This window comes from Eulemur rufifrons, chromosome 3 (assembly GCF_041146395.1).
Source record: "Eulemur rufifrons isolate Redbay chromosome 3, OSU_ERuf_1, whole genome shotgun sequence".
NCBI classification, from domain to species: Eukaryota; Metazoa; Chordata; class Mammalia; order Primates; family Lemuridae; genus Eulemur; species Eulemur rufifrons.
The window spans coordinates 9,390,828-9,405,060 of NC_090985.1; the positions used below are offsets into that span (position 1 = coordinate 9,390,828).

At 38.5% G+C, this 14,233-nt stretch overlaps 1 protein-coding gene across 3 annotated transcripts in view; it reads right to left on the reverse strand.

Moving 5' to 3' along the window:
- AKAP13 (A-kinase anchoring protein 13) overlaps positions 1 to 14,233 on the reverse strand; it is a 164,856-nt gene that overhangs the window by 36,771 nt on the left and 113,852 nt on the right. For all 3 annotated transcript variants that reach the window (XM_069466637.1, XM_069466636.1, XM_069466635.1), the window contains 2 exons: positions 13,893 to 14,025; positions 6,366 to 6,540 (listed from right to left, as the gene is read on the reverse strand). In XM_069466637.1, coding sequence (XP_069322738.1) covers positions 6,366 to 6,540; positions 13,893 to 14,025 — 308 coding nt within the window. The remainder of the gene's footprint in view (positions 1 to 6,365; positions 6,541 to 13,892; positions 14,026 to 14,233) is intronic.

Genomic DNA, 14,233 nt, shown 5'->3' on the forward strand with positions numbered 1-14,233 from the left:
TTCCCTAAAATAACAAACTTCCTTTCATTCAGAAATTATATGTATTTTATTCTTTCATATAAGCAGTGAACTCTTAATGCCAGAAAACTAGAGAGCTGCTTTTCCTGATGAAATCCAAAGCAAAATAAAGCAAAATCCAGCCATCACACATACTCTAAATTCTTATGTTTCCTACTTAAATTGCAACTGGTCTACTTGTTTATTTTTTTTAATCAAGAGAAGCAACCTACCACAAAAGTACTCAGAAGCTGCTAACACAACAGGAAATCAATCAACAATAATCTCAACATCATTTTACATCTGTTTAAAGCAAACAAAACAGAACCACTGGCAAGACCCCAAAACCCCAAACATAACAAAGGACTCCACCAAGCTTTGTAAAGACCAAATTACTTGTGGCAGCTTGAAAGAACAGCTGATTATCCAAGGACAGCTTTATATAATAAAGAAATAAGAAGCGAAAAGATACTACTCTCTTAACCTCATTAAAGTCACCTAATCCTAAAAAGAATAGTTTTGGCTGAGAAAAAAAACCTCCCAGATTTCTCCTTAATTAAAGTACTTTGAAATAGCCCTAAGCAAAAGCTGCAGGTTTTCCTTCCACGGGTTTCTGTTTTTATTTTGTTTTGTTTTAAATCCAGGAGTAGACTGCAAGGGAGCTACATGGATGCTTTGTTCCTTACTATTTCTAGTGTCTGTGGTCATGACCGTAATCATCTTAGCCCACATAAAGGATTCAGCTTTCACCCTTATGATCTCAGACTGGTCCAGGTATAGTCTCGTGGAGTCAGAGATGCTGATTTATTTTAAAACATTCCCTCCTGTAGATCTCTTAGTACTTATATGCAGATGGATACAGTAAAGTGGCTAAAGGCATCTGGAAGACAGGAGCAAATCAATATAAACCATGATTATACATCATCATGGTGGACTGTATAGATGAGCTTTCCAAGCTATGAGTCAAAACCTGACTGAGCAGCTGCTTGGGGTATGAAGCTCCATCCACTGGTGAGCAAAATAGGGTTATGTTAAACCAAAGAAAGGTACTTTCTTCTAGGAGCACAATGGTTTCCTGGGATGTAAATGACTAATTGCACGGACGCTATGTTTCTGGAGACTCCTGGGAAGATCCTGCACATGAGAGGGGAGGGACTGAAGGGACAAAAGATTCTGAGTCCCCAAATTACTCATATTTTCCACTTCCTGCCAAGATAACAGATGGGGGCTTCATATAAACATGCAGGCTCTGTTCTTCAGGAAGCTAAAGGGAATCAGCCCATTACTTTTGTTCCTTTGGGAAGATGACTACACATTTGTCCTTTGCTTTCAAGCTTTTATTCCCTCCCCCCCGCCTCCCTTTTTACAAGAGGCAGGCTGTACGTTGTTCATACACAAACCTTATCACCAACACCAAATGTTGAGACTATTTCAACACTACTTCTGGAGTAGGGTGCAAAACCATAGTTGAAGTGCTGGGCTCCTCAGTTTCTGATGTGGGGTGGTATACTAATTACAAGTGTATTTTTGAAACTTAAGTGCATTTAAGGGTAATAATCAAGTCCTACTTACATGATTCCTTTTTGCTATCTGATTCTTTTCAGTTTAAACCTCTAAAATATTAACTCTTTTTCTTCGTTTTTGGTAAGCAGGTAGAACTAAGATAATCTGACTTTTTTTTTTTAAGAGACGAGATCTTGCTCTGCCAGGCTGGAGTATAGTGGCCTGAATAGCTCACTATAACCTAGAACTCCTGGACTCAAGTGATCCATCCTCCCGCCTTAGCTTCCTGAGTAGCTAGGAGTACAGGTATGTGTAACCATGCCTGGCTAATTTTTAAAAAACATTTTTTGTAGAGATGGGATCTCACTATGTTGCCCAGGTGGTCTCAAAACTCCTGGCCTCAAGTGATCCTCCTATCTTAGCCTCCCAAAGCACTGAGATTATAGGCATGAGCCACTGGGCCCAGTGACCTCTGACATTTGAGCAGATCAAGCTATTACTATAAATCAGGGAATACTAGCAAAGGACATTATGATACCGCTCCCCCAGACAGACCTCTCAAACAGAAAAGACTCTAGTGATGATACACTGGGCTTCATGAAATAATCTGCTTCCAGAAGAAGCAGATTCCTGTGTGACTTCATATTAAAATTTACAGGTTCATCAAAAAAAGTCCCATCCCACTTATTATAAACAATGCTAGCATAATACCAGTAGTTAATCCACTGTTTCACTGGTTTTCCACTTTTAAAAAGTCTTAAATGAAATAAAATATTGTATTATTGTGTACCAAATATGTAAAATATTTAGTATAGATTTATTTTTTGAGTTATAATTTTAATATTTAATTTTAAAGTCAATGAGAACAATGAAGCTATTTTAATGAACTCAAAAATGTGAAATCAGAGGTACATGATACTTGCAATTCACTTATCTACCTTAGCATCTAATTTATTTCTATATTTAGTTGTTGTTTTGAGACAGGGTCTTGCTCTGTTGCCTAGGCTAGAGTACAGTGGCATCATCATAGCTCACTGTAGCCTCAACCTCCTGGGCACAAGTGATCCTCCTGCCTCAGCCTCCCCAGTAGCTGGGACTACAGGTGTTTGCCACCATGCCCAGTTAATTTTTCTATTTTTTGTAGACATTGGGGTCTCACTTTTGCTCAGGCTGGTCTCAAGCTCCTGGCTTTAAGCAATCTTCCTGCCTTGGCCTCCCAAAGTCCTAGGATCATAGGTGATTATAGGTGTGAGCCACCATACCTGGCCTATACTTAGTTTTGAGTACATGATACAGAGAATGTCTTCATTCACACAGAGAAGTACAAATATTAGCAGTTTTTGTTAATGGCTTGTCTTGTAATGACAGTATAGTCTCCAATTTATTAGAGATGGAAGGAAAAACACAAATGAGCAGGTAGGCTGATAGCCAAAGTTAAACTGATGTTAAAATCTAGTAATTACATTTTTAAGAATGCATTTTTCTTTTTTGAGACAAAGTCTCGCTTTGTTGCCCGGGCTAGAGTGAGTGCCGTGGCATCAGCAACCTCAAACTCCTGGGCTTAAGCGATCCTACTGCCTCAGCCTCCCGAGTAGCTGGGACTACAGGCATGCGCCACCATGCCTGGCTAATTTTTTCTATTTATATTTTAGTTGGCCAGATAATTTCTTTCTATTTTTTAGTAGAGACGGGTCTCGCTCTTGCTCAGGCTGGTCTTGAACTCCTGACTTCGAGTGATCCACCTGCCTCGGCCTCCCAGAGTGCTAGGATTACAGGTGTGAGCCACCACGCCCGGCCCTAGAATGCATATTTTTTATGCAGGTTTAAAATTAGTTTTAAATATATACAAATTCAAAGATGTGTGCCACTTCCAAATACCAGACATCCTGAAAACCACTGTCCTATCCATTGAACTATTTAATTACTACATAGATGTGTGACCAGGAATTTAAGACTCTTAAGTCTCAAACCTTTCATGCAGTTTTCCCTAATCAGTACCAGACCTTATACAAGTGATTCTCCATGGGCTGCTCTAGTATCCTTGGGCAATGGAAGTCCCCAAGAGGTGTCCCAGATCTCCATTTTCAAGGGAGGTTCTAGCACATGCTATACTGACTGCTCTAATTTTGAGTTCCCTTGGGGATTTTCCTACTGGCAGGTTTAGCTCTGTATACATTTTATTAAAATGTGTATTATTTTATCTAGCATTTTTATATTTTATAACAGAAAGCAGGTGTCCAGTCTGCTTTGAAGCAGGTCCTTGAGTATTAATTTCATACTGCCAATCAAAAAATATGGCCACTTCCTGTTTCTCTGAGACCAGTGCTTCCCCTAAAAGAAGAACAGGCACTTTGCAGGGAAAGACGTGTAAAATGATCCCTTAAAATATAGGAGGAAAATTTTATAGCTTAAATTGACTTCTTAAAAGAGAAATGGAATTAATACTACAGGTTTCTTGAGGGAGGAAGGAGTGTTCCTCACTCGCAAGGTGGGCTAAGGATGCTAACGGTGGCACCGCACCCTTCTACATTTGCTTACTTAAGCATGTTGTGATGAATGGAAATATATACCTGGTTTCAACTAAGATAAAATGAAAAAAGAATCATGTAAATTCCTTCAAAGAAGCTGTGAATAAAAGACAAAACTAATCATAATAATAGCTAAACAGAAAACAAGAAAATGGCAAATCTAAGACTCCTCTTATTCTTAGAATGAGCTCTTTTTAAGTATGGTGTAGTAGGACTCATGCGTAATTTTTGTTTTATACATACATGCATGTATATGCTGTGTATGCTAAAAAAGTTTTAATGATAGATGAACATGCTAAAAAATGCTAGGGGATTACTACGCAACCAGGTTAATTCAGTACTGAGAAGCTAACTGTGTTTAGTGGCTTAAAAACTAAACTGTAGACATATAATAGGTGTCCTAGAAAAGTGTCCTATTAGAACCTGGTCCAAAATAAAAACACTAGAGGGATGCTGGACAGTGATAGTCACTCGTTTTCTAAAAGTCACATGAAACTTATTACTATGAGGTAGTAGCTCTCAATTTTCTGGTAAGTTATACATGAAGGATGACATTAATGGGTGTGATCTCTGCTCACAGGAACACATAAAGATTCAGAGAGCTCCCATGGTTTTTTGTTTGTTTTTTTAAACAGGACAGTAAAACAAATAGGGTTGCAGACTATTTTAGGGGTATAACATATCTATGAAAATCATCTTACAAGGAGGTGCATGATAAAGCCAGTCATTTATGAAAGTTACAACAGCGGCAACATAGATAAGACAGGCTGTAACTCCACTCCTTCTCTTCTATTCGAGGAAGTGAGTGGAAATCACTGAAGAAGTTACTTTGAATCTGCCCAAATGAACTTAAAAAAATTTCAAATTTCAGTAAGTTACCTATTTTTAGTAACAAATTCCTTGGGATATGCAACACAAATGACTAAAAAAAAGATACCATGACATCATGGTCTGAGACTTGCTCCTCGGAGTCTGAATTAGTCACAATTTTGTCTGAACTGGTTATAGGTTTATGGGTATAACATGACGCTAATCACCTCAGCCTTCTGGGTGACTGGGCTGGGCGTGGGGTAGCTGGGTCTCCAGACTGCTCACCTCTGACCGCAAGCAACCTCCCTGATTTGCCGTGGTATGCTCTACAATATTACTAATGTCTATATGTGTAACAGATTTTGAGATACATTGCGCCCGAACAGACATTTGCAAATTATGGCCTGCAGCCTGTTTTTAGATAGCCCATGAGCTATGAATAGTTTTTATGTTTTAAATAGTTTTTTAAAATAAAAAGATTAACATTACAAAACAATTTTATGAAATTCAAATTTCGGTGTCCCCAAATAGAGTTTTATTGGAACACAGCCATGCTCATTGGTTTATGGCTGCTTTTTCATTGCAACTGCAGAGTTCAGTAGTTGTGACAGAGACCACATAGCCCACAAAGCCTAAGATATTTGTTACCTGGTCCTGTACAGAAAAAGTTACCCAACTCCTGCCTGAGAGCATCTTATCAAAGATGCTTTACAGTGGCCGGACGCAGGCCAGCAACAGGCCAGTATGGAGTGTCCCTGTGCAGGAGGTGCTGTCCCTGGACAGTCACCATGGCGGAACATTGGTAAACGGCCAAGGCACACACCAAGTACTAGAATAAAAAACGAGGGTAAATGATCTGACAAGGAGCTGCTGAGTAGCTTTAGGATTTGAGGCTATGAGTTGTTTTGATGCTGACACAGACTTCTGTAATATGGAATGGTTTAGAGGCCACAGAACAAAGTGCAGATGCTTCTCGACTTACGATGGGACCACATCCAGATGAAACCCATCCTAAGTTGAAAATAAGTTGAAAATGCATTTAATATACCCAAACCTACCAAACATCATAGCTTAGCTTAACCTACATTAAACATGCTCAGAACACTTACATTAGCCTATAGTTGGGCAAAATCATCTAACACGAAGCCTATTTTATAATCAAGTGTTGAATAGCCTACGTAATTTATTGAATACTGTACTGAAAATGAAAAACAGAATGGCTGTATGGGTACTCAAAGTATGGTTTATCACTTTCAAACCATTGTAAAGTTGAAAAATCAAAAGTTAAACAATCCTAAGTCAGGGACCGTCTGTATTTGAAATTATGGCTGTCTGAAATGAATACAGGCTGTATGATACATATCTAGACTTTATTCTTCCATGCTGTTTTTAAAGAAAATTGTAAAAAGGGCTACTTCTCCACATAAATGGGGAACAGATAAGGGGTGGGATGGAGAGGAAACTAGAAATGAGCCTTCCTGAGCCGGGAAGAGTCCCATTTGATGAGAGGAGGAAGCCGTCTCTTACTTGCACAAGTGTAGGCGTCTTTGCTGGTGAAAGGCTTCGAGCACTGGCTACAGCTGATAGGACCCACAACAGGAATGGGACTGAAAGTGTGTCCATTCAGAGTCTTCTTGTCTTTCTCCTTCTCTTTAGAATCTTTCTCCGTCTCCTTAATTTTATCTTTCTCTTTTTCCTTTTCCTGCCAAAGAAAAGAATCAACAGTTAATTGAACAATGGAAAGCCTTCCCCTTATGTGGGCACCCAGATGGCATGTGGGTTGGTGAGTGTTTTGGGCAAAAGTGAGGAATAATGGTCTGGGCAAATTTTTAAAAATTAAGTTGCTAGTGAGCAAGTTGCACTAGAAAAATCAGAGCGAAACTGGGCAGGCTGCACAGTCCTGGCAGTGGCTTATTCTGTGGTCATCTACACTGACAGACACGGTGCCGAGGGACCAACACTGGGAAGAGCCTGCTGAAAGGAGGAACCTTCTCAGTAGGCCACGGCACAGGCCACATCGGAAGAAGCAATGAGTTCAGGGCCAGCTTTAGGCAGGGAACAGAAGCAAGCACGGCAGCAACTGTGGGATCAGCCCGAGGGACAGGACATACGACTGGGCAGCACGAAAAATGACTGAGGCTCCTCTCTGACTTTCTCACACCAACTGCACATCCCCAAGTGAGGGGGTGTCTATGATGTTTCCTCCTTTACTCTAGCCAGAAGTATCAAATATCCCTCACATGTACATCTTCAGTTTTTACTAACTAGAATTTTATGGATAATGGTGTCTGCCCTGGGTTCAAATCTAGGTTCTACTACTACTGCTTACTATTGGTGTGATCTTGGGAAAATTATTTCTCCGAACCTCAGTTTCTCATTTGTAAAGTAGGAATAATAACAAAGGTACCTATATCATATGCTTTTTAAAGGTAGGCTAATACCTGTGAAGCATTTTGTACACTGCCGGGCACAGAGTGAGTATACAATAACACTTAGCAACGGTTATGATAATGATTATTCATAACCTATTAAAAATGAGTTTCATTAGCTTATTACTCTACTATCCCAACATATAAATGTATCGCTTACAGTAAGGGAAAGGAAATATTTTGATTTGAGAAGTGAGGATGAAAGAAATCAGGGAGCAGCAAAAGGTCAGTGGTGCAGAACGGGGAGAGGAGGTAGAATGCACAGATGAGAGGAAGAAGCCTTGTCAACAGTCTTTCTCAAAACCACCTCTGTTGTCCCCTCTCAAGCTATTTACCAAAGGGGTCACTTCCTTTAAGAAAATGGCCTCGCAGAGAAAGGAAGTCCCAAGGCCTAGCTGCTCACTCCTCTGCCCTGAAGATCCAGGGGCACAGGAAGAAAGGAAAAGCAGGCAGGGTGTCTCTAGTTTTGAAAGACAAGGCTTCCCAAGACCTGCTCTCTGATCTCCTTGGCAAAGCCCCCGTGTTTTCCTGTGGGCTTCCCTTACCTGTCAGAGAGGGAAGAGGAAGCGGACAGTCATCTAATGTTTACTATGTGCACAGTCACTCACTAGGTGCTTTCTACTAACTGAGCAGACTACAACTGGGACAGGTAAAAAACTCGGGGGACACTGGCAAAGGAGAGATCAGGTTGGGGGGGATCAAGACACCGGCCTGGGACTCAGGAGCCCCGAGTGCCAGACTGCCCTGGCTATGTCACCTCAAGGACATAGGGATGTCAGAAATGCTTCAGAGACAGACCAGAAGCAGAGGACTTTCACATAACACCAGGCCTCAACCTAAGAGGGGTTGTTACCAAAGCTTATATGGTCATGAAGAGGAATGAGAAGGAACTTAAACCTTGAAAACTTGAACGTGCAGAAATACTGATGAGTGCTAGATCCTTAATAAAACATCTAGAACAGTCAGGGACATTTCAGGTACTTACTATCCTCAGGAGGCTAGAACTGTGAGGGTATGACCAGGTTCTCTATAAAAGGAAGCACTGTTTGGCAGAGTACTTGGCTGGCTAATCAACATCAAGGGAATAATTTCCTTCCAAACCAACTGGACTATGACGAAGTGCAAATCACACAGGTAGGAGTTTCACCTACTGCCATATACTAATGCTGTGATCTAAAAAAATCCTGAAAACTGGTTACCCCAAAGTTAGTGATCAGGACAACTACCACTGTCTTACATTTTGAATCAATGCTTTCTACATAATTTCATCTGATTCAGTAACTCTGAAGGGTGAGCATGTGCTTCCCATTTTACAATCAAGAGGATAAATTTAACAACAGCTAAAATTCTGAACAGTTACTATAAGCCAAGCACTGTAATAAGCAAGTCCTGTGCATTTTCTCACAACCACCAATGAATTAAGTACTGGTTATTATCTCCATTTTATATCTGAGAGATTGAAGCTAAGAGATGTCTAATAATGTATTTGAGGCTACACATCAATAATTGCCCAGGCTGGAATTAAGATCCAGACCTGGCTAACTATAAAGCTCAGCTCCCATTCACTACACCATACTGCCAAGGACTGGAGAGGTTCACTAACTTGCAGAAGGTCACACAGCAAATGATCAGCACAGTCAAAATGAGAACCCAAGTCTTCTGCCTTTCTGTTCAGAACCCCTCCACTATACTGAAATGGTAAATATCGCTAAATCTATGATTCATGTGAAGTCCTTTGTTAACAGAATACATATAACGAAGATCGAAGAGCCAAACTGCTACAATTTTGAGCTATAAAAAAATAACGAGAGAGGAAGGGAGAAAAAACAAACTACTTCACTTTACAAAACAGGAAACTGTTCTGAGTGTAAATTAGAAACTGCTAAAGTACTTAAAACTCTACTAAAACTAAAGCATATAAAATTCTAATAAAAATCAGTAACAAAATTTGAGTTTCTTCAAATAATTTCTGTCTTTTAATGAAATTTTGCTGAAGGTTTCTCCATGCATGAAACATTAAAACCAAAAACCATCTGATTTTTCGCTCAGGAAGGCTAAAGCACGCTCCAACAGTTAAAAAAAATTGATGGCAACTAGCTTATCCTCTCAAGCCTTACGATGCTCTTCAAATCTGAATAAATAATAATTTCCTGATCCTGTGCAACAACCCAAATTAGTTCTTCCTAGGATAAAAACAAGACAAAACAACTGACTCCACCGTCTCTGTGTTTATTAACTTAGTGCTTTAAAGTTAAGCTCTTACCTCCCCATGCTTTAGTCCCATGAATCTCACTGTTATGAGGGGTGCTTCATGAAACCGGCCCCATTTTATAGACATGATTCAAGGCCCATGCCAGGAAATGTGCTCTCACAGAAGGAAGGGCTCATGCCGGCAAGACCGAGCTCAGCAGCTCTGAGCTGCCATTAGCGAAACCGTAAGAGGAAGCTAGAGACTGGTTGAGAAAGGGAAGGAGGGAGGGCTGAGGCTGCTTGTTTCCTTAAGACAATCTTAACTGTTTGAATGCTGCCGGTAAAGCCAACAACTCTAGTGACAAAGGACACAGGAAATGAAACAAAACTCATTCCCTAAAACACAGTGTGTGGGAATAGTGCTTAAGTTGCCATATGGGAACTCTGGCAAGGTTTGAGGCCAAGTTTTTAACACTAGAAGCTAAGGAACACATCTTATCTATTTAGGAACAGACTCCTCATTTTATTAAAAAAAGCAGTGAGTTTCATAAGAAAACTTCTCAGTGAGGCTGCCTGTGGTAAAGTGGTGATTACTTGTTTTCTGCAGCTTCACATTTCCATGTTTAACAACTGCCAAAATACTTTAATTGTGTGCTGGAGAAACAGAAACTACAGTGTTTAAAAGGGAAAGATGTAGGTAACAAATACGCTAGGATACCATGAAAAAAAAAATGATTCTTCACTTTTCTAAACCTTCCCTTTTAGACAAGTAATTATAGTTAAACAATAGAATATTCTGGACAACTGTGTAGACGATGTAATTAAACAACATGCTGCAGATCTTTAATCAAAGAATGAATGAAATAATTATATCTAAGATGTGTTCCTTATCTTCTCGTGTTAAAAATTTGGCCTCAAACCTTGCCGGAATTCCCATATTGCAACTTAAGCTGGCATTTTTTATTCAGACCAGAGGAACTAGGAATTGTCCTGTTAAAAGTCATATAGTATATTAGCAGCTGTGTAGGAATTTAACTCCTGCACCCAAAAATACCTACCTCAAGTCAGATTAAGGATCTAAAGCATTTCTAACCATCTCCTACTTGTCTACAAAAAGGAAAGCTTAGTAGGGAAAAAAAAAAAACAAAAAACCCCAAACAAACTAGTGTGATAGGATTGTTTAAAGAGGGTCATCCCACTTCCTTTATGAACTTGAACATTATGCATATGAGTACTTAAATATTCTCTAACAAGCAAACTTACTTAGCAGGAAACAGTACTATCTCTCAAAGAGACTAAGACAAAAGCAGAAACTGTCAGTCTTCCTGTTATGCTTCCTGTTTAGCACCCCCTCCAAAGAAACATTCAGATATTATCTTATAACTTATGCCGGTTATTGATAATTCTCAAAAGGAAATATAAAGTATCAGTGACTCAATTTCTTAAATTTATATACATAAAACCCAGAACTCCAGGCAAAATGTTACCCTCCCAGGAATGTGAAAAATTTGCTGCCTAGTGGCTTACTTTTGCTCCTCTGAACATTATTTAAGAACTGTTTACAATCACAATTTTACATATTGAATGTAATGTATCTAGGTTGATAACTATAAGCTATTTTCATATAAATACATATAATATGCATAAAAAAGCAGGAATTTCCAAACCATCCTTAGACATTTCACTAAGAATTATAGGTAGTATTTTACTATCATATTCAGTAAATAGTTAAATTTTTCCTTTAAAAGAAGTAGGCATGGTTACATTATATAGTGGATAAAAAAACAATTAGATGGTCTTTCATAGCATCTAATTAAAAAATAATTTAAAAGGCCTGAAAACATCATTTTCAGAGAAAAATTAGTGTTAACACGTATAGCAACATTTTCAATTTTTTAACATTATGGAGAAGTAACATTATTCAATACTTAAAAAGATTAGAGTATCATCATGCTAAGAAAATTTAATATTCATTTATTTTTGCATTATCATTTAGAAAATATATGGTAGAGCTCCACTGTGGATGCATGGTATATTAAGACAGGTGTTTAATGTAATTTAGCATAAAATTTATTGCTTCACTATTTCCCCTCCTTATTATCTTTTGTTACATTGACAAAAGCCAAGCTATTCTCTTGGAAGTCCTGTAACAATCTTATTTAACAGTTAGCTAATAACAGCTAACTATGAAAGGTGACTCCTAGGTATACTTGGCCACTCCGGCACTCTAAGCACCTGATAATGGGAAATGTATTGTGATACAGGGTTACAGGTCTGTAATTGTTTGAGTTTCCACTGCTAGAGACAACACAGGCTCCAAAGATCAAATCTTGAAGCCAAGTCTGAAAGAGGAATCAATCTTAATTGCAAAACAGCCGTGTCATTTTGGCAAAGGAGATGATCAGAGGCAAAAGGTCAACTGATAGTTTAGTTTCTACCAGTGATGACAGATTTAACTCCAAAACAAATTACTTACTTTTCTTCTGTCCTATCTCCTCATTCCCTCCCAGCAAACTACAGGCTTTTGAGATTTAAAAAGTTTAAAAAAAAAAAGGAAAAAGAAAAACACATATACTATTTAGTAATAGATTTCGATTAAGACTGAGCATGGGATGACGAGTACTACTTGCTGGAAGTCAGACCACAAAAGGTTGTGTGACTAGAAGCATACTTCTCTGTGTTTCAGTCTGTAAAACGAGGAGGCTAGGATGAGACTTTTTTAAAGGTCAGGTTCCAGTTTCTAAATTTGGTCTTACACTGTCTTTTTTTCAACATCTGTTTGTATTACCTCATCAATGAGATCAGTGGTGTATTCACTGCTCTGTCCTAAAAATCCATGTCATTGAGGAGATGGATAGAAAAGGGAATCCCCACTTATTTATTGGTTTTCCAATTAAAAGTTTCCTTGAAGACAGATTCCATAATAAAAAACAAAAATAACAAAAATATTTTGAAATCACCCATACTAGATCATAGAAGTTTTTAAGGTTAAGACTATGAGCTTTTGTTCTTTTAGGTTAGCAGAATGCTAAGACCATACAAGTCACTCAGTAATACTTCGCAATTTATACTGATCTGTCCAAGGGGATTTTCTTTTGCTGATGCCAACTCGTGTCCAATCCAGCAGTGATAAGTAAAATAGACAAGGCTCTATTATTTTAAGCTTTGTTGCCAATATGTGGAATACTGATAATGTTTCCTATCCTCTTCGGCCTTTTTAAAAAAATTACAAAACGAGGCTAAGTATGAGGTTAATATTGCTAATAACTATGTGATTACGATAGAAAGGCCTGGCCAGACTCCGTGTCTCCCCTGGCTGCCCACTTTCTCTCCATTCTGCACTTAGGAGAAATGAAGAGAAAATACAATTCTGGTAGCTGGTTTTATGGAAAAATTCCTCTGAATGATGATCAAACTTAGTATTTGCTCAGAGAAAGAGATCTTACTTTTATAAACGTGGTAAAATATGCTGGCTGTATTTCCACCAGCCCACTTAGTTGAGGACTTGAGAGGCTTGGTGCACTGTTTTGTAGGGAGAAGAGGGTGCACTTTTATAACAATATTCTTGATAATTCTCTTGAGTTTAATGTTTCCTTACTTCTCAGTAGATATGTATTTGTACAAACATGTGTATACTACATACACACTCACAAATACACACACACACACACACACATGTAAAGTGATTCCCTGTAAGAGCTCCTTAATAGATTTCACATTTTTATTCACTTATTTCTTTATTTTGTTGGAAGGTGTGCAGGTAGGTAAATGAGGTATGGGCAAGTAGGAGGCAGAAAGTTTTTCCCCATGGAATTGGTGTAAGAAAGTTAACTTTTCTGTTTTTTTGTTTTTCAAGTCCATCGCCTTAACCACTCGGCCACGACTACCTGCCTTGTTTTTAAAAAAATACACTGGGAAAAAAATTAGAAATACATAAACCAAAACATTAAAAGTAGTTCTATGTGGGGTCATTACAGGAGATTTAATCTCCTGATCTTGGCAGAATATCCTTCTGTTGCATTTTAAATCTGATTTACTGATTTAAGCATTGTGGTGCAGAGTATGGGATTTGAAATCAAAGAGATCTGGGCTTGAATCTCTTCTTCACATTACAAGATCACCCTGAGATAAGTTACCTCACTCCTAGAAAAGGAAGATAATACCTACCTTACAGGGCTATTGAAAGGATTACAGGAGAAAATACATGGAAAGTTCTTAGCATATAGTAAAAACTCAGTACATGGCAGTACCTCTTGTTGCTATTTTTCCTATTGTTATTTTCCTCCAAATATTAGGCAATTTCAGAGAGTAACTCTGAATTTATTTCCATGTATATTCCTATCATTTAATTAGTTTTGGGATGTGCAGGCTGTGGTAGGATCCAGCTGATGACCAACTGAGGTGGTCACACAGGAATGCCCACGGAGATACTTACTTTGCTCTTCTTACTGCTGGACATTTTATTCTTGATGTAGCTGAACGTACGACTAACTTTTGTTGCACTCTTCCTTTCAAAATCTTTCTTGGAAAGGCTATGTGGCGGGAAATTGAAGTTCTCTTCTGTTATACTAAATAAAAACAAGAAGATAGATTTTTTATAGGACTACAGAAGTGACAAGCAGAATCAAAGGTGGACAGAGGCTGCTGAATGGTCTTCTACAATGATATCGAAGAACAGAGTATGCCACAATGCCCATGTTCTGTTGTCAAAACCAGGCTAACTTTTCTTTTATCCATCATTTGTGTTTTAACTATGGATTTCCACTGACCTGATGT